The 26,885-nt window shown below is 38.6% G+C and overlaps 1 protein-coding gene across 13 annotated transcripts in view; it reads right to left on the bottom strand.

Annotated features, from left to right (window-relative positions):
* TENM4 (teneurin transmembrane protein 4) overlaps positions 1-26,885 on the bottom strand; it is a 750,083-nt gene that overhangs the window by 193,821 nt on the left and 529,377 nt on the right. For 10 of the 13 annotated variants that reach the window (XM_039384005.1, XM_039384003.1, XM_039384001.1 and 7 more), the window contains 3 exons: positions 21,532-21,784; positions 16,301-16,399; positions 13,999-14,234 (listed from right to left, as the gene is read on the bottom strand). In XM_039384005.1, the coding sequence (XP_039239939.1) occupies positions 13,999-14,234; positions 16,301-16,399; positions 21,532-21,784 (588 nt within the window). The remainder of the gene's footprint in view (positions 1-13,998; positions 14,235-16,300; positions 16,400-21,531; positions 21,785-26,885) is intronic. The other 3 variants (XM_039384009.1, XM_039384010.1, XM_039384015.1) reach the window with 1 other exon arrangement.

Raw genomic sequence — 26,885 nt, 5'->3', positions numbered from 1 at the left:
CTCTTTCAGAGATAATTCATGTCTCCTCCTTCCATCAATCAAAATCACCGTGTGCAAAGGAGGAATACCAATGATGGAGAGATTCCCAGCTCTTAAAATTTTGCTAGCAGAGAGGGAACTGCCCCTTGGGAAAACACAGCACTGTGCTAATCACCCGAAGTCCTGGCTACAAACACAGTTACTTGCTTTGATTTAACACTAACTAGTTATTCTTTGACCCCTCCTGACTGAAGAGCTGTATCAATGATTTCCAAGATAGAAGCAGATGGTCTACCAAACAGTATTAGCTTCTTCTTAGGAGAACACTTCATATTTTAATTTGGTTCCCAATTGCTCTTAATAGGGAAGAAAAAAGGCTTCCAGCTGAAGCATCACATTTCTTTGAAACTTTCAAGGAAGTGACTAGAAAGATACTATAAAATAAAGCAGTTAAGCTCAATGTTTGTTCAATGCAAAGAGTCAGCACTTTCTATTCAGTCTTCCTAATTACCCCTGGGGATCAAAGACTTTGAACTGATTGCCTGTCCATTCAAACAGCTAATAGATGATCACCAGCCCCTCCAGTGCTACAGTAGCTTGTAATTTCTTCTGGGAAAGGGAAAATGCAATTTTAAATGGGGATATTTAAATATTTTTATGTTTATTTTAAAGGGGATTTTTTAAAGTGTCAACCTATAGAAAAAAAATAGACATAAACATGGTAGGGCTTATCCAAGGAGCTGTCTGCTTAAATACCATCGGTAGTTTCCTTCGCCATCTACACCAATTTGAAATAGAATAGGAAGCCGAAAGATGGACCTCAGCAACACTTGGCTGTTATTAGGTAGCTTACTGCACCAAAGAAACTTATTTTAGACCTCACAGCTCTAGTAAATTTGGTGTTACACATGCTCAGGCCTTTCTCAGTAAAATAATATTTTCCCTTCTAGAAACCCTTTCTGGCAGAGACTGCATTACCATAAATATTACTGAGATATTTCTTCAAGATCAAAGTCAATTATAAGATGGTCCCACTATACCTCTAAATGAAACTTTAATTTGTGCATATAATATTAGAAATAATGGTTTTCCCATTGAGGTACTCACTTCAATTAGAGAAATAAGGACAGGCAGCTCTACCAGAGGGCCTTCTATCCTGCTTCACGTTTACTAAAATTCTGGGCTAGCCTTGTGTGGACAGTATATTTTACAAATGCCCTTTCATTACACACATATAAACTGTGAGGTGCTAATTAAAAAGGGTGTAATTTATATAGGCAAATCAACCAGCTCTCACATGCTTCCTTCCTCCTTATCTTAATCTGATAACGGTCAGAAAACCTGCCTTCCAAAATTAATATAATAGTTTGCCTAAAGTCTAAGAAACATAGTTTGCTGTGCAAAAGTCATGAATATCTGTCTTCTCATAACACCCCAGCACAACAGAGGTGGGATCGGAGTTTAAAAAAATATTCCAATTAAAGCATTCAGATCTAAATATGCAGTAAAATCTGATGTGTGAGCTGATCTCTCGGACGGCTGCCTGCTCATCTATCCTTCTGAACACAAACATGATTTTATTATAGTAAGGCAAGTAAATGTCTTTGAGAACACTGCTTGTGTTTTAATCCTAAAAAAAAATACTGAAAATCCTGAAAACTGCATTAGTGTTATTAGTCATCTTTGCACATTCTCATAGCACTGGAGCCCCAGTTGGGTTGTGCTAGTTGATGCAAGAAAAATTAACAAAATTACATTCTCAGAATCCCTGGATGTCCAAAGTACAGGTTTAACTTGAGCTTTACTTAGCATGAGCAAATTTAGTGACTTCAAAAGCATAATGGAGGTACTTCAAATTCAGTACAAATTTACACATTTTGTAGATCTGGGCCAGAGTGCTCATCAGCATTGTCAAAACTGAGCTCTAAAGCAGAATCCTATCAGCTTTGTGACTATTTGAAGAGACATGAAAAAATTTAATCTACATATGTGTTCAGGAGCATCTCAATTGTTTTAGTTGCTTTGGATGGCAAAAGCACAGATATGTTTAAACTAGGCTTAGGATGTTTAAATTTATTTTCTATTTTTTCTTTACATATACTAGAAAAACAGATTGTTCCAACAATTGGAGAGGGGGAAAAAAATCCTTTTTTTTTTCCTGTACAAAATCTTGGCAAATGAATACAGTCTGAGAAAGCTGATAAAGCGGGTGACGCAGCACAATTAACAACACAAGAATTTTTTTCTGTCCAGAGACCATGAGCAAAATCCAGCACAATACTTTCAGATGCTATAAATCTAAGTGAATGGTTCAGATCCGTGTGAAAAGCTCTCTCAATAACAAAACTTAACATAACCTGATGATTTGTTCCCTTAGACTTAGAACTAAATTCAGCACATAGATTAAGGCAAGCGCTAGCAAATGCAACCCACAGCGTTCTCCTAAAAAGACCTACAGGCATCTTTAATTATACCTAAAAAAAGAATTTCCTAAAAAAACTCAAAGTTCGACAAGTCAAGCACTCAAAAGTGAGCAAAGAAGAGAATTGAGATTGCTTGTGTGATTCTGCATTAAACCCTGTATGCATATGTGCTCTGTAATAGCCTTTAATTCCCTCATCACAGGCTATTTTTTTTCCACTGGCCCAATGCTGAGCAGAACAATTGCACAGAAATTGCCACTCAACCCTGGCAACTCCAGCATTGTAGCACGTTCAATTGCTTTCTAGGGATGCCATATGTGCAGCCTGGTTGGTAGCAGTAGGAGGGGGTTGGAAAGGGAAGGAATACACTTGGTGCAGACAATTTTGCTACTGCACTCTAAACAGATCTCTACTGAGCATGTGTGAACTCAGATTTTCTAGTTTTGTGGTAGCCAGCTCTGGGAGGATCAGGGATGTGATAAAGCACACACCATTGCTTTTTCTCTCTAATAAAAAAGAGGTGTCACAATTCTCCATTCCCTCAGCACTTCTGCAATACGAATAGAAAATTACAGTGGATCCAATGGCAAAATTTTGCCTAAGTGAGTGACCACACTAGCAGCAGGGATACAGACCCCTACTCTTACAACACTTACAAGTCTTTTTAGGTTACAGAATCAAAGAATTGTTAAAGTTAGAAAAGACCTCTAAGGGCATGAAGTCAAACCACTAACCCAGCACCACCATATTCAACACTAAACAATGTCCCCAGCTGTCACATCCACATGCCTTTTGAATACTTCCAGGCAAGGTGATTCCACCACTTCCCTGGGAAGCATGTTCCAGTGCTTGACAACCCTTCCAGTGAAGAAACTTTTCCTAATACCCAGTCTAAACCTCTCCTAGCACAAGAGGACTTTTCCTCTGGGCCTGTCACTTGTTACCTGGGAGAAGAGATTGACACACGTCTCCACAGCCTCCTTTCAGGCTGTTTTAGAGAGTCATAAGGTCCCCCTAAACCCCCTTTTCTCCAGGCTAAATACCCCCCAGCTACCTCAGCTGCTCCTCATCAGACTTGTGCTCCATCCTTCACCAGCTCCATTGCCCTTCTCTGGAGATGCTCCAGCACCTCAATGTCTTCTTTGTAGTGAGAGGTTCAAAATGTTCACTAGTGGTAACTTAGGCATGATAATTTTGTTTCATCATTAAATACAAGTGTATCAAAGTGCTTGCTCAATGACACAGAAGGGACTCTACCATGACTCTGGTTCTGGTCAGCCAACACCTTTTGAATTCCTGTGCACTGTGTTCAGCTAGCAAGGACCAGAGATCACTCTCAGTAGACAAGTTTGGGTCTGACCATTCATAAGAGGTTAACAGTATAAAAATGTACCCATTCTGGACCAGCTGGATGCCCAGAATGGTCTCACATACATGTTTCCCAAACTGGAGTTGCCCATGATGCAGTCTGACTGGGGAAGGTACACTATATAAATAAACTGTTACTGACCACCTGGATTAATACTGTTTGGAATATCATTATGCTTAGATTGTAGGATTTTTTTTTTTTTTAACCAAAAGACTCAGGAAGCCCTTTTGATTCCTGATTTCATTACAATTTCTGCCATAATTAAAAGAGATTCTGCTCCACTGATAGTCCAATTAGATTGTCTTTTGAAATACTTAGGGTAAGCATAGCCATCATCTCTGCTAACTGCCTGGTTCTGCTTTGCTTTTTAAAGAGTCTCTTTGCATAACGACGTGATGCTACAGTTGTACTAGGCAAGCAAGGTGTGATGCTGCTGCTGTGTCATGTGCTATCATATTTGAAAACATCCAACATATGCTGTTCTCATCATCTTTCTAGGCAAAAGCCTCTGATTGCAATAAGGACAGGCTTGGAAGTTACAGTATGATAAAATCAAATAGAGAGGAAGATAGGAAAAGCTGGTGATGATGTTTATAGGTTTTCATTGAAAGACAAAGATTCAACAACCTCTAACTATCCATTGTGCATCAGACTCCAGTATCTCAAGGGGAGGTGTGTAAGTGGTCCTTTTGGAGATTTTAAGTTTCAGCATAAGAAGTTGTTTGAAATCTTAACAGAGTGGGAAAGAGTAGATTGGACCTTTTGTTCATTATTTTACAGGTCACCTAGTATGTTATCTGGGCAGTATACTTAACAACAACACTTCACCCTATAAAGATGTATATCTACCACATAGCTCAACTTTAACTACAGGTAAAAACCTCTGAAAAATGTATCACTTCACATACCCAACAGAAATGTATGACCTGGCTGCAAAGTAGGCTTTGAAGCCATCTTCTAATTTATGCTAGAAAAGGATGGGAGAGAAACACTAAACTATAACTGAGGAATATTTTTCACTGTCAGTGACATCCCTAATTGAGATTACTCTATGACTAGTTACCCACAAAAATGTATGGTATTTAAAAACACTGAAAAAACCCCCCATTATGGCAAACAATTCTCTGTCTCCACTTAACTGTAATTAAATTATGTTCCTTCACACTAATTAGTATGAAATAAAAACATGGACTAGAGGAGAACTCCTTCCATGAGATATTAAGATCCGTAAAATTGATTCTTTTTCAGTATCTGTGTGCAAAGGTCAATCAAAGCTGTGAAATAAAGATTACAGCACCACATCTGTGCCACTGTCATAAAGGCAAGGCCAGCACTTCTGGAGTCAGCCTGCTGTTATTTTCTTTTCTGGGGGCTTATAGCAGCTATAAAACCTCACTAAAAGCAACTGATAAAAGCTTATGGGCTGAGAGCCTGTATCTTACCATTTAATAAAAACAGATGGAATTAAATTAATCTCTCTTTGTATTAAAGATTCTCAATTTTACAAAAGGATCAGGCATCTAAAGGGCTAACTAATGTGTGGTTTCATGGCACACTGATAGAGACTCCCAGATCAGATGAGCCCTCTGGATATACAGCCTCAACCTGCTTTCGACTAGTTAAAGAATCAGTCATATTGCTGGACTACTTCTAAATGGAAGGCATTCTTCTAATGATCCCGCAATGATGAAAGAGGATCAGACTTTGACAAAAGGACCTCTTCATTCAGTGTCAAAATAAAACAATAAGCAGAAATAAAAAAAGTGATATATAAAAGCCCAGAACAATAGGGAAACAAAGAGTAATCTATATAAATCTAAAACCATGCAGAGAGGTGAAAAGAAGCTGAGGACATGAAGAAAAAATAAATGGCTTGGAATTAAAAAAAGAACAATAGAACACTTTTTTAAGTGTACTGAAACCTAGCAAACTGACCAACGATATAGCTATTTACTTGATGGAGATGGGGAAATTGTTAATTATGTTATAATAAAGGTTGAAGTGTTCAGTAAGAATTTTTTAGTTATTTAAAATAACTACGATAATGTAATTAATTCACAGGAAATAAGTTTTTTTCCAGTCTATTAATAACTAGGAATTATATTAAACTACATCTATTCAAGGACAAACATTTTTAAATCTGCAGCCTCATTTAACTTTTACCCTGTAAATGATACAGCAGAAGAGGAATCTGACTCACTGATTAATACTGAACCAGCTACCAGGGTTGATGCTGTACAAATATTTAAGAAGGGAAAAGAAGAGGATGCAAGTCACTTGGATTGGGCAGTCTGACCTCTATTACAGACAAAATAATGGAAAATATAACACAGAATTAAACTGATACAGAATAAAGAACATGAATGTGGTAGCTCAGGCCAACAGTATTGCTTTTCTGAAAAACAGATCTTGAAAAACAGCCACTAATTTTTTTACAAGATTACAGGTTAGTAAGACATTTGATTTAATTTCATTTGACTTAAGAAACAAGCACTTTCCAATGGTAAAGAGCAATTTATACATGTATTTTAAAACTAACTGAAAGACCTTAGTATTATCATTGCTGGTGAATAACCATCATATGTTACAATTTCTTGTGAAATTCAACAACTGACAGTCAACCTGAAATTATTCAATGTTTACATCAGTGTTACATAAGCAAATATAAAATCATGGATCACTAAACATGTAGATGACTCAAACACTATTCAAGTGACAAATACAATGATGAGGACAGAACAGATAAATAGAAGAGCTGGGCAGTTTCTAAATTTGAATGATTCAAACAAAAAGTGTCAAAGGTCACCTTACATGCTTCAGATAATGGACAGCAAATTGTGACTGTGAAATGGGACATTGGCAACTGAAAAGCAGAGAGTGAAAATTACTTAAGAAGTACAAGAATGCTGTATAACAATATTTTAATGTAATTTTTATAGCCAAAAAGAGCTAATGAGATCCTTATACATATAAGTTGGGAAAAAACTGAAGTAGGTATGCGGCTTACTGTGTAAAGATGGTAAAGTGGTTGGTGTTTGCTAGCCTTCAATGTCTGAAGAGGTCAGCCTACATGACGTGAGAGTGCTTACGGATTTTAACACTGAAAATTGAGAAAAGAATTTAAAATGAAAATTATGGGAATCCTCATAATTCTTCCTGTCTCCAATAAACACTTAATTAGTTGAGAAAAGATGCAGACTTGACCAGGATCTTTATAACTCTTGACTTTGAAGAAGTACTAACCACTTTGCAAAGCAGGAATTTTGCCGCCAAGTTCAGAACACATTGTCATCAAATGGAATACCTACATTTTAATACTTCCCAATATTAATATGCCTATGAGGAGCAATTGAGGGAGCTGAGTTTGTCTACCCTGGAGAAAAGGAGGCTCAGGGGAGACCTTATCACTCTCTGCAACTATCTGAAAGGACATTGTAGCACGGTGGGGGTCAGCCTCTTCCCCCAGGCAACTCATGACAGGACAAGAGGACACGGCCTCAAGCTGTGCCAGGAGAAGTTCAGGTGGGACATTAGGAAGAATTTCTTCATGGAAAGGGTTGTTAAGCACTGGAATAGACTGCTCAGGGACGTGGTGGAGTCACCATCCCTGGAGGCGTTCAAGAAACTGGATGCGGCACTTCGTGCTATAGTTTAGTTGACATGGTCACGATCCATCAAAGGTTGGACACAATGATCTTAGAGGTTTTTTCCAATCAAAATAATTCTGTGATTCTTTCAATAGCATCTACATCATGGTGTATTTCTCCAATCACAACACTTTTAATGTCAGGTTACAGATTTTAGATTGAAACAGTGAATGTTCTTTAATGGAGTTTCTATGGCGAGGTTTTAACACCCACCTGAATGAACCGATCTTCACAAGAATAGCTTTATAGTGGGATCTTGTACCTTTATCACCTTTTTTTAAAGATGCGGATAAATCACTTGTACTTCCTTTACTCTAAATTATAAAGCCAACAGTAGCTGCTATCCAAACATACAATGGAAAATTCAAAGCAAAAAAAAGATGCACCCAATTCCCTAATAATCAAAGAGCTCTTGCTGACTTTGCAGGTGAGGAAAAATAAAAGATCTGAGTTATAATTCATACCACCATGCACTTAAAGCTGGAACAAAAGACAACAAAACAGGGGGAAATATAAGACTGAATATATGCCATCATGGTTTTAATTTTCATAGAATCCTTGAATGGTTTGGGTTGGAAGGGACCTTAAAGGACCTTAAAGGTCATCTAGTTCCAACCCATGGGCAAGGGCACCTTCCAGTAAACCAGACTGCCCCAAGCCCCATCCAACCTGGCCTTGAATACTTCCCAGAGATGCGGCAGCCTCCCCTTCTCTGGGCAACCTGTGCCAGTGCCTCGCCACTCTCACAGTGAAGAATTTCTTCCCAGTATCTAATCTAAACCTAGTCTCTTTCAGTTTAAAGCCATTAATTTCATTTTGTGTCTTCCTCATTCCTCTGATGGTTACCTTCTGTGTGTGCATGCATGTGGAGAGGGAGATGGGGGAATTTTAGTAAAGTGATGGAGCTGAAGCGTTTCAGTGATTCACTATTTCATTATGGATCTGGCCCAGTAAAGTCTCTTTTGCCAGATTCCCACAGGTAGCTTTCCTGAGCTCACTGCTACTCACCAGCCTCTTGTAGGCTTTACACACAGCAGCTGCCCTCACTGGTTCTCTACTATAGCGAAGTGTGACTAAGGCTAACACAGAGCTCTGTGATCTTCCCATCTCTCTGCTACAGAACAAAAGATGGAAAAAGATTTCTGCAACTCTATGCACTTTTGAATGATCACAAAGAAGCTTGATCACACATCAGGTTGATGGCATCTCTCCATGAGGTTGAGACTATTTTCATGTCTTAGCCTTCCTGAGATAATTTACAGTGGAAAAATTTGGAGCTCAACAACAAAAATGATCATTCAAGGATTGAAGGATCAACATATATACAGATTTATATTCTGTCTTTAGTCAGGTCAATCTCCAGAACCAAGAATATACAAAAATATATGCAGACTTTTCCAGGGTTATTCCAGCTCCTGTTGCAGGCACTGGGTGCAATGCCACTGACTCTGAATGCGTTGGAACCAGTGCTAAAGGAAATGGAGTCGCTACAGTTTAAGAGGAGCATGTGCACAAGAAGAATATGGCCCGTATTTCTCAAATGCCATGGTGTATGAAAGGAAGAGCCAGATGTCATTTAAGCTGTACCACTCAGTGATGGAGTGGCACTAATTATGTCTGCATTTTGTACAAAAAGAGCCAGTTTTAATAAAAATGTGGGGTTTAATAAACCCCATATATTCAAGTTCTACTATAAATGATAAAAATGGTAGTGCTCTGTCCCTTTCAACCAATGTCCTGAAATGGTTATGTTTCACAAACTTCTATAGTACAGAAAATATATTATTGATAATACTACAGCATCTTTCAGACTGGATCTGGCATTTTTATAGATTAAGGATAAAATTAAGTAAATGAGACCCACAGTTACTACATGAGCTTATCACAGTGATTTTGTGAAAATGTGAAAGAACCAAGAAAGGTCCACAAAGCTCCTGTTAACATAAAGGCTTTGTTAGATGCTAGAACAGATTGCTTAGTTTCCATTTCTGCCTTTTATCTAAGACAAGACAGAAATAGAAAACATTCAAAAATTTTCATTTACAATCCTTGTAAATCAAAAGAACAAACATCAAGAGTAGCAAAATAGAACTTAATCTGGGATCAGGAAAGAAATATTAAAGCAGAAAGTGAAAGAAGCTTGTTGGCAGGGTAATAAATTGGTTTATATTTTAATATGAATAAAAATCTTAATATGAAGGTATAAATGTAGGATCTATAGATATGGATCAGGTTTAATAATTAACTTTTCCTATGGATCTCTAGTGGCATGTAAACACCATGGTAATTAGTATACTATACATCACAGCTAACTAGTTAGATTGTTAAGAGCTTTGGAGAGCTGCTTTAAATTGTGTTTTCTCCATAGCATCAAAGAATCATGGACAAACTGAGCTAAAATTAGCTTTCAGGGTGATTCTTAGACAATAAAACAAAAGACACTTTATAAACACATCATAGTCCTAACACACTTTTACTGTCAAAGCCTTTTGCCTGCAGCAAGAAACACTGTTCTTTAAGTGAAGCTGCATCTGTACAGAGTTCAAATGAACACAGAACTGAAAAGTAGAGAGCTCTGTCTCCAATAAAAAGGAATGACTGTTTTGGCTTCATAATATGTTTTCCAGCCCTAACTTTAATCTAAATCAAATGCCCATCTTTCTTGCTGTTCATGCAATGCGACCGCAGCACATGCTTAAGTACAGGAAAATTGCAAGTGCCTAACTACGTCAAATTGTACTTCCATCTAGTCTGGAGTATACATCAGGCAGAGGATAATACCTCCTGTTTAAGCAGGCAGAAACTATTCTCCATCACTAATTCATTTAGAAACTGTTCCATGGATCTAGCCAAACAGCTGCTGGGCATGGAGATCTGGACAAGTAAACAGGTCTTTTCTGTTTCTAAACTCAGAAATCTTCCTCCCAAACAGTACAGCAATGTCAGAGACTCTTCACAATGCTCTGCTAGCAGGTCTGGCATCTACCAGATACAGAAACTGCTGGAAAAGTATTTGGATAGCAACATACCTCACGGTATTAGCTCTGCTATAATCTTGCTAGAAATTAGCCCTCCAAGGTAGAGCTTAATGGTATATGAACCCTGTCACATCCCAGCAACAGCCATGAAAATTTTCCTTTTTTAGGTGTCTATTGAATGGACAGTCCTAAAACGGGATTTAATTTTAAAGTGATGTCTCTTCATGACCTCCTAGAATAGCAGGGCAGTTACAAGCTGCTCAAAGAGGTTTTTGATTTCAATGGTTCCATCATTTTAATGTTACAGCCCTGATCTACCCCCGTTTTTCTCTTCAGTGCTCTCACACCACAAGACAAGCTTCTGCCGAGATTTGCATAAGCCATGTGTGCACAAAACACTGACAGGCATTGTTGCCACCACCTCACTGTGGTGTCTGAATATTTGAAAAGGTGGCAACAAGTCAATCAAAAGCTGTTTAATTAAAATAAAAACCAGCTTCTGATGTTTAAAACCCTGTTATATTTTGTTTGTCATTATCTCTCTAGACCAGTGACTCACTCAGCCCTGTAAAACCTTCAGCTTGATCACAGTGTGGACACATGACACCAGACATTCAGCTGTCATGGACGTCTACTAATGCCTCCTCTCCTCTTCTTTGAAACAGCTCAGTGAGATAAATGCACCTCAGACTGCTAAATAACATAAAGACTTACATAAAATAGTAGAAACTCTACCTTTTAGCCTCAAACAAATGATTTAGTAAGTGCTCCAGATGAATTTCAAAACTGAACTGGCTTTAGCAAAGAACTTCAGAAAGGACACAATGCCTTCTTGTTTCCATATGGCTCTGCCTGCCCCAGACAGTTGCCCATCACAGTTGTGTCTGAGCATCTGTCACACAAAAAGTACTGCCCACAGCAGAGTCTCTCATGTATCTCTTGATATTTGTAGCTCCACACACTTCTGCAGGAAGGTAAGGCCTGCAATGTGCTATTATTTTAATGCAATATTCTAATATTCTCATATTCTAATATTAGTGCAATATTCTAATATTTAAACAGAGGATGGTGATGTGTCTGATGCTGTGAGGAACATTCTTAAGGCCTAGATACTATTCTGAAGGATTACCATTAACCAATCAGTGTACAAATAATTAGATTACATGCCAAGCCGCTGCCATGGGGCTTGATCCAAAGCCCATTCACTTAAATGGGAGCCTTTCCAATGACCTTAGTTTGCTCTGGAGGATGAAAATGGTCATTAAAAAGATAATTTCTGTGGTTGTTTTAACTAACAAGAGCAGACAGAAAGTATTAAAGTTCCAAACACTCATGAGCTGTTATATAGATTAGACCTTATATTCATGATTAAGTTATATCTTACCATTCAGATTGTCCCCATGACATCAAAGAGAGCAAGATACTGCTTAAATGAGAAATAGCATCTGTAAGAAAATGCAACTATGCAAATATAGGGGGGGAAAAACATAAAATTGGAGAAAAAGAGCAATTTGTTTTCTAAACAGATCAGGCTATTTAAAAGAATAAACAAGGTCCTCTTAAGAACTGCACAGTTTATATCAGAATGCAAAATGTCTCAGCTTAACTTAGTGAAAGTACAAACATTTTGACTCCCTGATTAATTTTTTTTCTTTTGGGTTAGGTGATACAAATCTCATCTGCAACTTGACAGGATGTAAAAAATAATTACAAATGAAAAGGTTATTCATAATTTTTAAATGAGTTAATTAGTAAACCCCGCCAGAGTCACTCATTACAGTAATTAATAATTGATTATACTTGAAATTAAACACAATTTTTCATCAAAATCTAATTAAATATCTGTCTTTTTGCTTGTTGATTAGAACACTGGGTCTGGTAGAGACAATCTTTGCTAAATATGTTTATGCTGAACTGAACCACTGAATTTGATTTTTAATAATTGATAGTTCCTTTAGAAATTAGTAATTATGACCCATAATTACAGCGGTTCAACCTGATAAACATTTCTGGCACCTTGCCAGCCATCCATGGAGTCTAGTGAATGCCACAGAATTCATCTGAATGGAGACAAAAAAAGGATGGGAGGGCGCTCAGTGGACCTACCTTTTAACAACACTAACTGTGATTTTAAGCAGGAGCGTGATCTTTTGAGAACACTGAAAAAGAGAGCTGAGTTCAAGAATAACGAGTGGCAAACCCAACTCCTCTCAATCTATCAAATAACACACACATCCTCCTTCAGAATTTACAGGCACCTCTATGCTGAGTTATAATGATTCTCCTCTGACACACTGAGATAATGTCCAAAGGAACCATGTTCAGGGCATAAGGAGAATACCAGACAAATGAGAAAGGCGAGTCCAAATGTACATAGCAAATGATGAAAACTGACTGCATATTTCATCAAACTGCTGCTGATTTAATGTTGGTTAATTAATCATTCCTGCTCCTCTTACAGGAGACATAAAAGTGACCAGAATATGAGTAAGGCAGAAGTGGAAAAGTATCAGTCATTAAAGAAGTGTACATAAAAGGAACGCAGTAAAAGCAATCCTTTGTGGTAGTGCTAATTATACTCACGTGAAATAAAAGCAAAAATCTTTCAATCCAGACTAAGATTTGTAACTCTAACCACAACCTTTTATAGATCATTAGTGTACAGGAAGTCACAGTGAAATCAAAAAGACTCATTTGTGCCATGAGAAACGGGCTTTTTTACCCATGATCATATCTAAAAGCTTCTGACAACTAGAGCTTGCACCACTGACAGTTTAACATAGAAGTCTAGGAATGGACTTTTGTAAGACATTTATAACACAAATATCACATCTGACTGAAGAAAAAGTAATGCTAACACTACAACTTTACGGGCTTAAAAATACAATTCTCACTTCTAGTAGTTCAACTACTTTTGCAACATACAGAAAGAATACTGTTTTTCAATGAACACTGACAAACCTCACAAACAAAAGAAGTTCAGATCATGCACAGTGCAAGAAAAATCCACTGCTTCTCCACCTGAGAAGCAAATTTCACCTGCTTCCCCTATTCTAAACAGCCTCTGTTGAACCACAATGTAAACCCAGTCCTTCTTCATCCTCTTGGTCATCCTGTGAACTTCAATATAATTGCTTAAATGTCACTAAAATGGATGTGTCACCAAATGATAGAATTAAAACACATTTTTGTGGATCAGAATCTTGGTTCTGACCCTGTCCCATCAAGGTCAACTCCCATGGACGTGGATGTGACTGGGACACAGACTTCACCGTCTGTTTTAATGGGCTGCTTAGAGAAAACCTGGCGGGTTTGTCTCACTCCAGGTACACTTTCCTCTGCAGGATGTAAACAGTCCATGACATTGAAGGGAGCACAACATATGACTCACGTTTTACTAAGCTCTTCTGGCTCTATGACATATGTTAAGCTTCCTACCATAACACTGCATAACACTGCAACCACAATTAAGTCAACAGAGGCCTTATTTCCCTACCACTCTGTACCACAGTCTAGACCCTTTGCTTCCCAAACATTAGCACTATGGAAGGTTTGTAGAGAAATGAAATAAAAAGAAGAAAAACAAACAGAAACGAGCTTACCTATGAAATAGGCCAGCAGGATCACCAGCGTGACTGAGATGACAATAGCACTCAGAGCAGCACATTTCCAGTTACAGTACTTATAGGGTTTCTTCAGGTTAAAGGCAGGCCTAGAAAAGGTACTTCTGGGAAGGGGCCTAGGGGGAGGTGAGTACACAGTGCTGGACGTCAGGGGATATCCCGGCGATGTTGTACAAAAAAGGGGAGAAGTGCCTCCAGGTTTGAACAGGAAGTGCCTGAGGGAAGAAAGACCAACAGCAAGTGACTCCTCAGACAAATCGATGCCAAGGGAGACGTGGGGTGGGAGAATGGCGACTACTGCCAGGACGAGGAAAGCAGCTTCACAAAATGCTGGCTACGGACATGAACGGCATGCACAAAAGAGAAGAATAAAAATCAAAGGCAAGTCACACAGAGTAAAGGAAAACAAAACCAAACAAAAAATCACAGTGCCAACAATGCCACAGAGAACTCTTCAAGGGCAGGAGTCCCCTCTGTGGAAGAGCTGGCATTAGAGTGAGATGAATATCCCAAGCACAGCTACGACAGACTGGTGGCACGGGCAGAACTGGGAGCCTGCTAACACTCCCACAGAAATGCCCTACAGAGGCTGAAGAGGAGTGCAGGTCAGATTAAAGAGGGGGGCATTTATCTATTCACTGATCACTGCATGAGAGCGTTTTTTGTGTGGCATTGGTGAACGGAGATGGGGAAAGAGAGCTTAAGCCATTCCAGAGCACCCAAATTGTCACAGAGGGGAATATTCACACTGTCCCCACACAGTAAATTTAAGTATTGGACAATGGCATGGCTAAAAGCATCAGAGTCCTGTATATTGCTAGTGGGGAGAGGCACCTGCTTCCAGAAAGCAGTACAGAGCACCTTAGTTTGATGCCTACCTTTAAAAAAGTGTGAATTACTGTCAAAGACAACAGTATTTCCTGTCCAGTGACATTGGGAGGTACCATATTTTGCCCATTATGACAAATGCAGCCTGAGCGCCAGCCTATGAGCACCTCATGCGAGACTCATGAAAGTCAGCACAAAAAGAACACACTGAAGTTCATGAGTTCCCGAAATGATACGTCCCAGTGGGAGTTCTGTCCATAGGAATCCTAAATGAAAAACCTGATTTTGGTGGGACATCGTGATGTACAAGGCATTCAAATTCTGGGAATGAAACCTGGGAAACGGATCTGACTCATCTATCACCATGCTGATGTAAAACAAAAATGCAGCTTGTGAGGACTGAAAAACAGCCTCAATGCACTTTGCACATTCTGCCATGGTTTATGGGGCCAGATTTGCAGCCAGAGCAAATGCAATCAGCATGGACCCTTGAGAGTCAGTCAAGCCAGTGGCTAACACCAGATGAAGATGTGACTCTGTTTTCCCCATGAAGTCACTTGTGCAGTCACAGCGGGAAATGTCACATACAGAAACATCACCATGCAGAAAAGCCACTAGTTTGTGCAGTAAAAAGCAAAACATAATTCTCCAAAATAGATGTTTGTAGTACTACAGCCATGGTTTTATTGTTACTCTAAGCATGACTGCTGAGCATTAGAGAAAGATCCTTTATTTTTACTAATGCTCTACATAAAACCATTGATTTTTACAATAAGTCAGATACTATCCTGTGTTTTGAAAAGTATTTATTTAGACAGAAATGTATCTGTTCTGAGCAAAGAGGTACCTGCAGTGTTCAAGTACACCAAAAAGATCTGTAAACAATGGCTAGCAAATTAGACACTGCCAACACAAGGTTCAACAGTTTTGGCACTAAGTATCAAGTTAAAAGCTGATTATAACTTAAAAGTCAAGTGATCAAAAGTTAAGTGAAGATGCCAGAATGGGTGGGTAAGTCAAACTCAAAGGCTTGGCTTACATAAACCACTAGCAGACACTTGTCAGATAAGGTATGTGGAAGACATCAGTTTAATAATGAAGTATCAGGCTGCCTGCACAAAATGGTTTAAGATTTTTATGAAAATTAAATTAATCTTAGTTAATATGGGACTTGAAATTGCTGTAGGTACTTCTTACTAACGAAATGACTTTCAAAACAACAAGGGAAGAAAAAGCAAATGGCATGCTGTGGTTCACCAGCATATTAATGAGTCTGCCATTAATATGTACAGGACACAATGCTCCAAGCCCCAGAACTTCATTTTTTCAAAGCCATCTTGGAAGAGGGCAGCAGTGGTGTTGCCTTTAAACATCACTGATATGACCAAATGCTTTCATGCAAGGATCATAATGACTGTACAGTAAACAGGAAGACCACGTAAGTGTCACATACCCATCATTGTAAGCACCGTCATGTCGGGAGGAGGTGAGAATGTCCATCTCAATGAGGTTGTCCTGCAATGTCTCTAGGAATGTCTGCTTTGCTATGTTTCTACATACATATGGAAACATGAATGAAGCCAGTGAGTCATGCATATATGAGGTGTGATTTTATAAACCACAATGGTTATAGTGCAGTTGTGAATGGAATTAGAATGATGGACCATATATTTATATGTATAAGAGGCTACACATATACATATATAGCTTTTAAGAATGTTCCCTTCTTTATATATACACTATATATATGCATATACACACATATAAGCACACACGCCCATGTGCATGTATAAAAAAAAGTTGATGTTTTTGCTCATTTCACATTATTTATTGCCAGTAACATGTGAAACCTTCGGAACTGCTGGATTCAAAGGAGTAGATTTCAATCCAGCACAGCTGTAATCTGGTTATACTCTTCCATCTATATTACTGTTACTCTGAAAAGGTACAGCACAGTATCTATATCCCACTTGGGCCAATACTTTGGTAGCACACTTGCATCTAACATTCTTATGGATTTCTAGCAAAAATCTACCACTCCTTTGCTTTAGTTTCAGTTTTGGATTTTAAGAACATTTTAGTTACCAATTTGATTAATTTGTTTTTCCTTTGTGGAGCAATAACTTCCTATTTAGAAGTCTCAAAATGCAAGTTTTGCTCAATATGAGTATTCCAAGGAAAGTCTCTCAGTGACAAGCAGACAGAAGCTAGAAACAGGTTAAGCTGTAACCCAAATTCCAATACGAGAGTATTGGCTATAATCTGGCTATAAACAGGCAATAAGCAAGATACCTTGCTTATTTCACGCCTGCACATGAAAATGCCTGGGATTGACCTTGCACACAATAGCGGCACTTTGCAGCATCTGTCCTCCCCAGCATGAATCACATTTTAACCTATAAATGGTGAACTGTTTTGTACTTTTTGAGGAGAATAGTAGAACATAAAGAATTAAGTCAGAGGCACAGCTGGGAACAGACTGTGTCTTTCTCACCTTCAGGCTTGTTTCTCAGGACCTGGCAAAAGAACATTCTTCCCATGTTTTTTTTAAAAAAAAACAGTCCTGATTTTGCCCATGTCTGCTTTTAGCATCAAAACTGAATCTAAACCTGAATGTGAATAAACCTCCTGGCCAAAACTAGAAAAAAAAAACAACAAACCAAACGTAATAGCATTGTGACACTTTATCACTTACACAGAATTAAGAGCTTAGAGGATGTAACTGACATAAACAAGAATTCCTCTGTCAGAGAAACTGGACTCAGGATAACATGCTAAACCATGAGAAACCAGTCCTGTCACATTATACAAACCTTGATACTGTCTCTTCTAAAATGTCCTGAACTTTAATTTTCATTTCTAATCCCTCCTCTTCCTGCTGCTTAATGCCAGCACTCATTTAGCTCAACTCCCTGCTTTTGGAGGCCTCCAGGCTGCTTTGACAGTACAGATCTACTCCTTTATCTAAATAAAAGTGAAGTGACTCCTATTCATAGCTTTGGAGTAAAGTGGATCAACATGCATGAGCTGTGTGCCATAGCACTTGAGACATCCATCCATCCCCAAGTGTTCGCGGCTTCCTCACATTCCCTGGGAATGCAGGAAAGGCTGGATGTTGAGTTCAATGCAAAAAGAAGCAACATATGTGCATGCACTGAGCATTTAATGAGTAAGAGGCAAGGCTTCTAGCAACACACCAATCAATAAAAGTTCATCAGTAGTTAAAATCCATGTCAAATTGGTTCCATGAATTTCAGTTGTGGATTGTCAATAAAACAGAAGAGGGGAGGGTTATATAATCTCATAATGTCTGCATCTGTAACAGAGAGGTCGCTGGGTCACCAAGGTGACTGATGCATGACTGTCCTCCTCACTGAAGGCTGGACAGGGTCTGCTCCCTTGGAGATCACCTGTGAATCGCTGGCTAGTTACAAAACACTCTCCTTTCTCATTAGGAGTTGTGGTGGCAGAAATCTGACCTTACATATTACCACAAGAAATTTCCTGGGAATGGAAGTCTCCTGAAAACTGTTGGTTTGTCAACTAAACGTTCACCTAGTTGGCATTTATTTGTTCCCACATGGTCAAAGGTAAAGGAACAGAAAGGAGGCCACAGGAAAAAGAAGACTGAGGAATAAATATGGGGGGAACTGACTTACCTGTCAGGAGTGACTGCTGAGCAAAGATCTTCTCATCACAACCTTGATAATACATGGCTTTTAAAGCAACAAAAAAGGGAGCAGACAGGAAAAGAAAGAGGATAAAGGAGAAACAGAGAAAAGGGAGTAAAGGGAAACTAATGAAAAGGAGGGAGAGAAGAGGAGGGGCTCTTCCTCTTGAAACATATAAAATCTCAGATATGCTTATCCTGTCAGTTGAATACTTGTGCTACACATCTCTGCTTGCCTTTGCATTACAGTATGGAAATTTCCAGGCAGTGACAAAACATTCGAAATTCCCAGTTCTGAATACTGCCTGAAGTCCATGGCAGTCAAAATCAAGTCTCTTCAAACTCTGGGCTGCTTAAAGTCTGTAAGTGCAGGCAAGTTTCACAGCCTGTGACAATCCCTGTTTAAAAGATGCAGCTTTTTCTTCAGCTGTTTTCTCTCTCTCTGTTGACCAATATGGAATTAAAAAAAACCAACGGATATTCAACAGAAATACAATTCCATTTTTTGACATGAGATTAGTATAATCTCCTAACTTCAAAAGCCTTAATTCTTGGATTAATGTCTCTGGGCCAGGATTTATATTTTTACATACTAAGTATTTTATTCTCTTAGGTGATGGTCTTTTTTTTTTTGGTTCTAAAAATCTTTGTAGTGGGGCAGATCAGCTTCATGGAAGAGGTGGAATTGGACATCTGAGTCCGCTAACCAGCTCTGAAGCTTGGTCTTTTATGCCTACAGAATTCCCATTGAGAGAAATGGAAGACCTCTGCATGTCAGAAGAGTAGACTGTCAGAGTGGAGGAGATTAGTCACAGATTTACTGTTCATCTATGCAGCACAGCCTCCTCGCTTTATGACACCATAATAACACATTTTATTTTCTTAATGCTGCATAAGTGAAGAAACAGTCAGTCATGATAATTTGCTATTTGGCATAAAATTACACATTATTTTCCAAAATACTTGTTGTCTAAAGGAACACTGGGCAAAATTATGCCATTTCAAGCAACTTGTTGAAAGCCTCAACATCAGTCTTGAAATAACCTGTTTTCTACCAAATTAATAAAATGGTTAGATTGAGGATCAAGTACAAATGTCACTGATCTGTGATGCAAGTGAAACCATTAAATGATGCAGAAAGTGCACTTCTAGTCTGACAGCAATAAGGGGACCAATCCAACCTTCAAAAAGAGCAGTCTGCTTCAGATCTTGAATAAATTTCACCCACAATGATTTCACAGAGAATAAATGAGGACAGCCCTTAAGGATGTACTAATTTACAATTTAACAGGGACAGTCTAGGACTAGCCAGATAATTGTTCTGTCTGTAAACTCCTCCATAAGATGTGGTAGAGTTGTCTCTCTAGCACTCTGATTGCCACCAGAATTGGACAAATAGACATATCATGTTTATAGCAAAGAGTTTTTATTTCTGACATTTCTCCACTGATCCAGCAGCAAGGACATTCCTTCTCAGTTGTAATGTGGTGGGTGCTGAGACATTGCAGTCAGATGTGAGGATGTCTTTGCACTACTAAACCAGTATTATCTCTTCTACAAAGAATTTACAACCCAGTTTAGAAAAAGGCACAGGGTTTCTACCATAATTAAGGAGCATTATCCCAGAAGGGCTCCAGGAGTGGTACCTAAGGTTTTTAAAATACAATTTTAAGAAGAAATAACACATAAAACTCTGCTTGGGTATATATGCTTGAGAATTAGTAACATAATATAATTACTGAAACTGTTGTCAAATCACACTTGCATTACTTGCTTATAGTTTTGTCTTAATCTTTTGGATCCAGTTCTTAGTTGAGTATTCTTAATCAAGAAGTCGCAGAGAAATTAATTATCTTTAAATGCCATAAAATGTGATATTGAGGTCTGTTTTGAAGTTTCAGAGGGCCAGCAGACATAGCTCATTCTCAAAAAGATTGAGAAGTGTTCATTTTTAAAAACATTCTTTTAGCAGAAGTTGGCAAAACTGGGTACAATTTGTCCCAGGATACAGACACAGCTTTTGCTGCTCTCAATGACATTTCCACAGATAGCAATGGGACAAATTTGGCCCCTGTCTCAGTTTTCAGTTACTGTATGTTTTTTGCTGTCTAAAATCTTGTTGGTTTGAGAAGGTTAGACAAATAAAGGAAAAAAGACAGTTGAGTAAATGCACCAGGTTTTAGGCTTGGAAGACCTCTCCAGATAGAAAAAGGCACCACGACTGCAGCATCTCCACTGGCTTCTCAGTAGCAAAGGAAATGGTGAAGCAAAACCTCAAGAGAATACAAGTGCGACAGCACTTCCAGATGGAAGGAATGAGGTTGAGGTAGTATGGGAACTCTTTTTTCCAGAACCTACAGAGAACCTGAACAAAGCTATGAACTAGAACAACTCTGCACCCTTATCACACCCTTCATGTGCTGCTTAGGTGGAACAGAACTTAAGAGCCAAATAGAAGCACCATTAACTGACTGATGCCCTGCTATCCAGTGTTTCTTGCTTGCTGAAGCAATATTGTAAGACAATAAAACGCAGCAGCTGACCTCTCCTCATTAGGTAAAACAAGGTCAACTTTTCCTGGATGATGTACTGTAAAAGTACCTGCTTGACGAGGCACAGCTAGAAAGCTAAATCTTTTCAATATACTGACTGATTTCAGGTTTTTAAATAGGATATTGATTTATCCTACCACATAGGAAGAAAAGACATTAAAGGAAAATAAAAGAAAGAAAACAAAGAACATTTTAATCTATGATCCTGATTCCAATTTTAAATGAGGAAAATAACCTTATGAACAGCTGTTAAAGACAATATTTTAGTTTATGAAAGAAGAGCAATTTCCTCTTCTCCTAGTCCAAATAAAAAGACACAAGGAATAATAAATACAACTCAAAATACATAAGTCAAACACCAGTTCACAAACTAGAAGGCTAGCTCTACAGATGTGTGTATTTTCCATAACATCCTTAGCACACACAGTCAGAACATTTTAAGTACTAAAGAAAGTGACCTACCTTGTCTCCAGTGGGATGTTACTGTTAAGTAACCAGTTGTCCTGAGCATGGGCTGGCTCTTGAGTAGTGGCTGGTTGTTCTCCAGAAAGAGAGTGGTCCGTAGGAGCTGGGCTGGGGTTGCTGCGTGGAGTGAAGTTCCCTCTGTTTAGGGAATTGATAGAGGCTGCATGATGCTGATTTGGAGTGTGAGCATGTGATATTGGAGGTGGTGGAGTTCTAAGTCTTGAATGATTTTGAAGATTTGGAGGATGATCTAAAATATAAGTAAAATACTTTTAAGGTTCATGATTTGAGTGGTTCCATACTGCATTCATTTATGTGCAGGCACTTCTAAAAAGTACGAAGGCTGGGATGCCATATATCCTAAATCAAACTCAAAAGGGTAACACAGCCTTGTTCCATATGTTTTAATGACACAGCATTGATCCGTCAGCCAGCTAGAAAAATAGTTCATGCACAAAAGTTATGAAAGTTTCATGGCCAGTCTTCGCGAACAAAGATTTGGGAAAGGTCTTTACCCTTCGAGCCTGCGCAGTGGATTTTTTAGGTGAGACACAGTGTGTGCTGAACTGAGCCCACCCTTTAATCCTGAGGTTCAGCTGCCGGGGCCGAGCGAGCTTGGACAGTGGCAGCGAGGTCCTCAGGACGTAGGTTTGTTTAGAGTGACCTTCTCTTAGATGGATGGCCTTACAGGGCTGACAAGCTCCATCTGCCCGGGGAAGTCCCCTGACTGGGAATCAAACCCGGGCCGCAGTGGTGAGAGTGCTGCATCCTAATCACTAGACCACCAGGGGGCCCTATGAAAGTTTAAAGCACTGCAGATAGGCTGTCCTGACAGCCAAGTTAACTCCAATGAACAACTGCAGGTTGCAAACTGCAATCTATCTGACACTGATTTGTGATAAAGCATGAAAAATACAACCAGTCTGGATAGATAACACATTAGAGCCATTTTATGATGGATATACAGCTCCCAGAGAAGTCTGTTCTGCCTGTTTTGCCTGAGAACTTTCAACAGTTAAGTCAACAAGAAGACTGAGAATATATTTAATCACAGACTGAGTTTAGGGAAAGCCATAAAAGCATGTCAGGGTTATACAATTTAACAAAATCCAATAGTCTGTATTGTTAGAGAGGTACTCAAACTGAGTTAAAAATGCATGTGGTATAAAAACTAAGGTGTCAGGAAAAATGAAACAACATGGTGAAGAAAGACGTAAAGATCAGATACAGCTACTTTGAGTAAAACTCGAAATATTTCTTAGCCAGGAGACTGGGGCACATAGATTGAGGAAGGCTAATACTTAGGAAAGACCAATCTAGTGCTGAGTACATTTGTATTTTTACTTTTTTTTTTTTTACTAACCATAAAAGATTTTTTTCATGTTTTCTGGAAATGAAGAAAAACTAAACTATTTGATGGAACTGGAGGGAGATTGACAGTTCACCACACTGCATATGGGATACAGGAAACATATACCTCTCTGATTTCAGTAGGTTTATGCTCAAAAGTCATTAATACCGCGTACTAGGACATAATGCCCAGAGAGGTTGTGGAGTCTCCCTCACTGGAGATATTCTAGATGCAATTCTGTGCCATGTGCTCCAGTATGACCCTGCTGGAGAAGGAAGGTTGGACCAGATGATGCACTGCGGTCCCTTCCAACTCTACCCATTCTGTGACCCTGTGATTCTGTAATACACAATACCTATGTGACGCCTTACCTTAAAAGCATGTCTATCCTATCAATCTAATACTTACCAGACAGACCTCTGTATCATGAAAAATTAACATGCATTTACTCTCTAATTAAAGCCCTCAGAACTGAGTTAACTGTATGCAGCCATAAATTACAATGAATGGTATCAAACATTTAACGATACTTTTGAAATTTGGATTAGGACTTGGATTCGGGAGAGGAACATAAAGAGCATTCTCAGTATCTCTGTACCTTCTCAGATAGTTAGACACATTAGATAAAATATGGAGATTTGTGAGACACAGCCATCCTTTCCCTCCTCAACCTGTGTTGATTCAGACTACCTCATTATTAACTATGGCTGATGACACCAGAACCTCAGGGGTGCTTGCGGTGGTCTAGCAAAAAAACAGGTGTTAATTACAAAGGTGCCATTTTTCTGATTTAACATGTATTTACCTCTGCCTTTGTCAGGTTAGACATGGTACCAGCAGTATATATTCCATAGGGAGAACTGAGTGGTTTTAGGGTCTAAATCCATTTTACCCTATACCCTGAGAAAGGTCAGACAAATACCTTAAAAGTGCTGTTTTCTCTATTTTATGTCAGTATTATCAGAAAACAACAGGCTCAAAAAAAGATGTCTATACTGGTCATTTATATTTGGACAGACAGATTCTTCATGGGAATCTAAAGAAATATTCAAAAGTCTGACTTAGCAAAGCTCAACCAAAACTAATAATGCCATCCTGGACTCTGAATTAACACTAGCTCTGACAAATTTTGCACATCAGCCAGCAAATTAAAGGGAAGAGTAATGAGTATAGACAAGAAATATCAGAACTAAACCAGATCTGATCTCAGCTCTGCAGCACCATGTGAATCAAGATGCCCAGTCATCCTTGGACTGGATACTACTGGGGACTGGTGTTTAATTGAAGCCATGGAGGTAATAAAAAGAACAGTGGAAGAATCCTTCTGCTGACTCAGTTAAATTAGTGACCCTTTTCCCACTTAACAGACAGGAATCAAGACAGGAACAGTTTATTAAATCCAGGTTGAGGGAGATGAACATAAATAGAGGGTTTCCAGCCTTTAGGGCTGTCAGTCTATCACCATTCAAAAGAACATAATTCAGCCCAGAGAAAATGACTTGTCTTTTCAGGAGCAACATACCAGAGGTTTCCAAGACCAGCCATTCAAGTTGTCATTACACGCCTGAGATGAATACTCTGTGCAATCAAGAAAGGGGGTAAATGGGTAGATCCTGGAATATGCAAGAGATGCTCTGCGAAGTTCTTCTGCCATTGGATGACTTTGCTTACTAGAGACACCATTTTCACATTGTGAGTCAGAGCCTGCTTTCAAAGATCTGCTATGTAAATTCCAATTTACACCCTATTATTGCAGACACATTGCAGATGCTATTATGGATAATGCTTTCGAATCAAGTAAAAATGTGCCATTTTCATTCCCTATTTGCATATCCTCTGTGATTTCTTTGCTAAGTAAAGACAGCACATGTATCTTACTTCAGTCTATGTGATTTTTCACAGGATTTTATAGCTTGTATTTCTTTTTTTCTGACATTTAGGTAGCTTTTCCTTCCAGAATGTTTTTAATTTCTTTCATATACAAATTCTTAACACTTATGTCATGTCTGAGTATTACTGCATTTAATATATCTTGACTAGAATTAGTCAAGATGTATTAGACTAGAATGTAGACTAGACTAGAATTAGCCTTACAATCCCTTTTTTATTGTCTTCTTCTCAAGCTAAGGGACATTAGAAATAAAGTGTAGACAAAAGTACAAGTTATGAAATCTTCCTACAGAAAATTACTGCAGCTGTGAAGAATTTTTTTTGATGCAAAAAGACCTATTAAGGTTCTTACTCTCTGTGGTCACCAAACATCCTAAGGGATTTGCAAAGGATAATGGAAGCCCACAAAACAAATTCTTTCTTGATTTCCTAAAATTTCAACTGTCTCCTTATTTGAACATGCTTGGAGAAGCTGTGGATGTCCCATTCCTGGAAGTGTTCAAGGTCAAGTTGGATGGGGCTTCGAGCAATGTGGTCTAATGAAAGGTGTCCCTGACCATGGCAGGAGGGTAAAGACTGGATGATCTTCAAGGTTCCTTCCAACCCAAACCTGTGATTCTATGATTCTGAGATTATTAACTAGATCCACAATGTTTGAGTGATATAAACTGTGTGGTTATATTTCCCCACAGGAAGAAGAACCTTAATGCTGGCTGCAATGGCTCTTTTACACTATGTCTGTGCATGGATCTTATATACTGGGAAGATGCTCTGATCATCCTGCTGTATATTATATATGAACCCTGTATATTTATATCTTCTTAGGCAGATTGAATTTTTACAGATCCCACCCTGTAGGCAGGACACAGGGGAAGCCTGATAAAGTTTTCTACATCTACCAGAAAGCCTTATTGGGAAAACAGCACCACATGAATTCAGAAGACTTGACAGAGGAGCAGGACATCGTGGCCACTGCACAGATTGTACAAGACCCCCCAAGATCTTTCTTAACCAAGTATAAGATGGCTAACTGTGACTATTTTTAAGTTATCTTGGCTTACTCCAAAAGAGTTAATTTTCAACATTTTCATTCTAGGCATTTTCCTCTTTGCTTTCTAAAAAGACACAGACTTTATCATCCACTCTCTACTTGTTGTTCCAATGAAAAACCTGACATATGTTATTCAGAAGGATCAGCTAAAATAACAAAATACCAAGGAATAAAACAAACACTTTGTAAAACACCTCTATCCCACCCATACAAATTTCTGATAGTTCTTAGAGTCAAGCAACACAGTTTAAGGATGATTTTTGCCTTGAAGGGACAGCAAAAGAGAACTGTCCATAGCAAAGGAGCCCTCCCAGTCTTAGACACCAGGTGCCAATGAAAGAGCATCCCAGAGATAAAGTTCAACATTTCTAGAAGATAGGCTGGCAACTGTGAAAGTCTAAATAGCCCAGAACTTAATGAATGCCCCATAAGCCTCATTTTCTCTAATGGGTATCCAAAGTGTGTCTAATATAAAATATGTCTGTATTCAAATGTAATGAAACTTTGGAAATCCGAATGCAAAAAAACACCAAAAGAAATCAAGTTGCCTTTTTTGTTTGGTTGGTTGGTTGGTTTTGTTTGTTTTGTTGTTGTTGGTTGTTTGTTTGTTTTGGGGTTTTTTGTGGGTTTTTTCCTTGTTTTTTAACATTAAAATGTCATTGATTAACACTGGCTTGGTAACCACAGATAAAGCTCAGCTGAAAGATAACACAGTTAATGAAGCTTGTACTTGGTGCACATTAGAGAGCCTTGACAGAATCCTGTGAATGAAGAACTGAATAAATGTGAACCATAAAAAATTACCAAGGAGGAGCTAATATGGCAAAATTTCAATAAAAGGTCTGAACCTCATGTTCCTTTTCTCTCCCTTAATCTTTAATGAGTAGCTCTGTTTTGAAATTAGTCTATGTAACAATTACGCTTTCTGATTCATTAGGTTTTGGGATTGTGTTCAGGGTAAATGTGCTAACCTCTGAGTGAAAAATACATTCTCATTTTTTTCCCAGCTTCTCCTGTTCCTCCACACATTTGTCATTTGTATGTCTGCTCATATTCAGA

Source organism: Pipra filicauda, unplaced genomic scaffold, assembly GCF_003945595.2.
Source record: "Pipra filicauda isolate LSUMZ 115617 unplaced genomic scaffold, ASM394559v2 scaffold335_size1511353_pilon, whole genome shotgun sequence".
Lineage (NCBI taxonomy): Eukaryota > Metazoa > Chordata > Aves > Passeriformes > Pipridae > Pipra > Pipra filicauda.
This window is presented reverse-complemented; position numbering and strand designations above follow the sequence as displayed.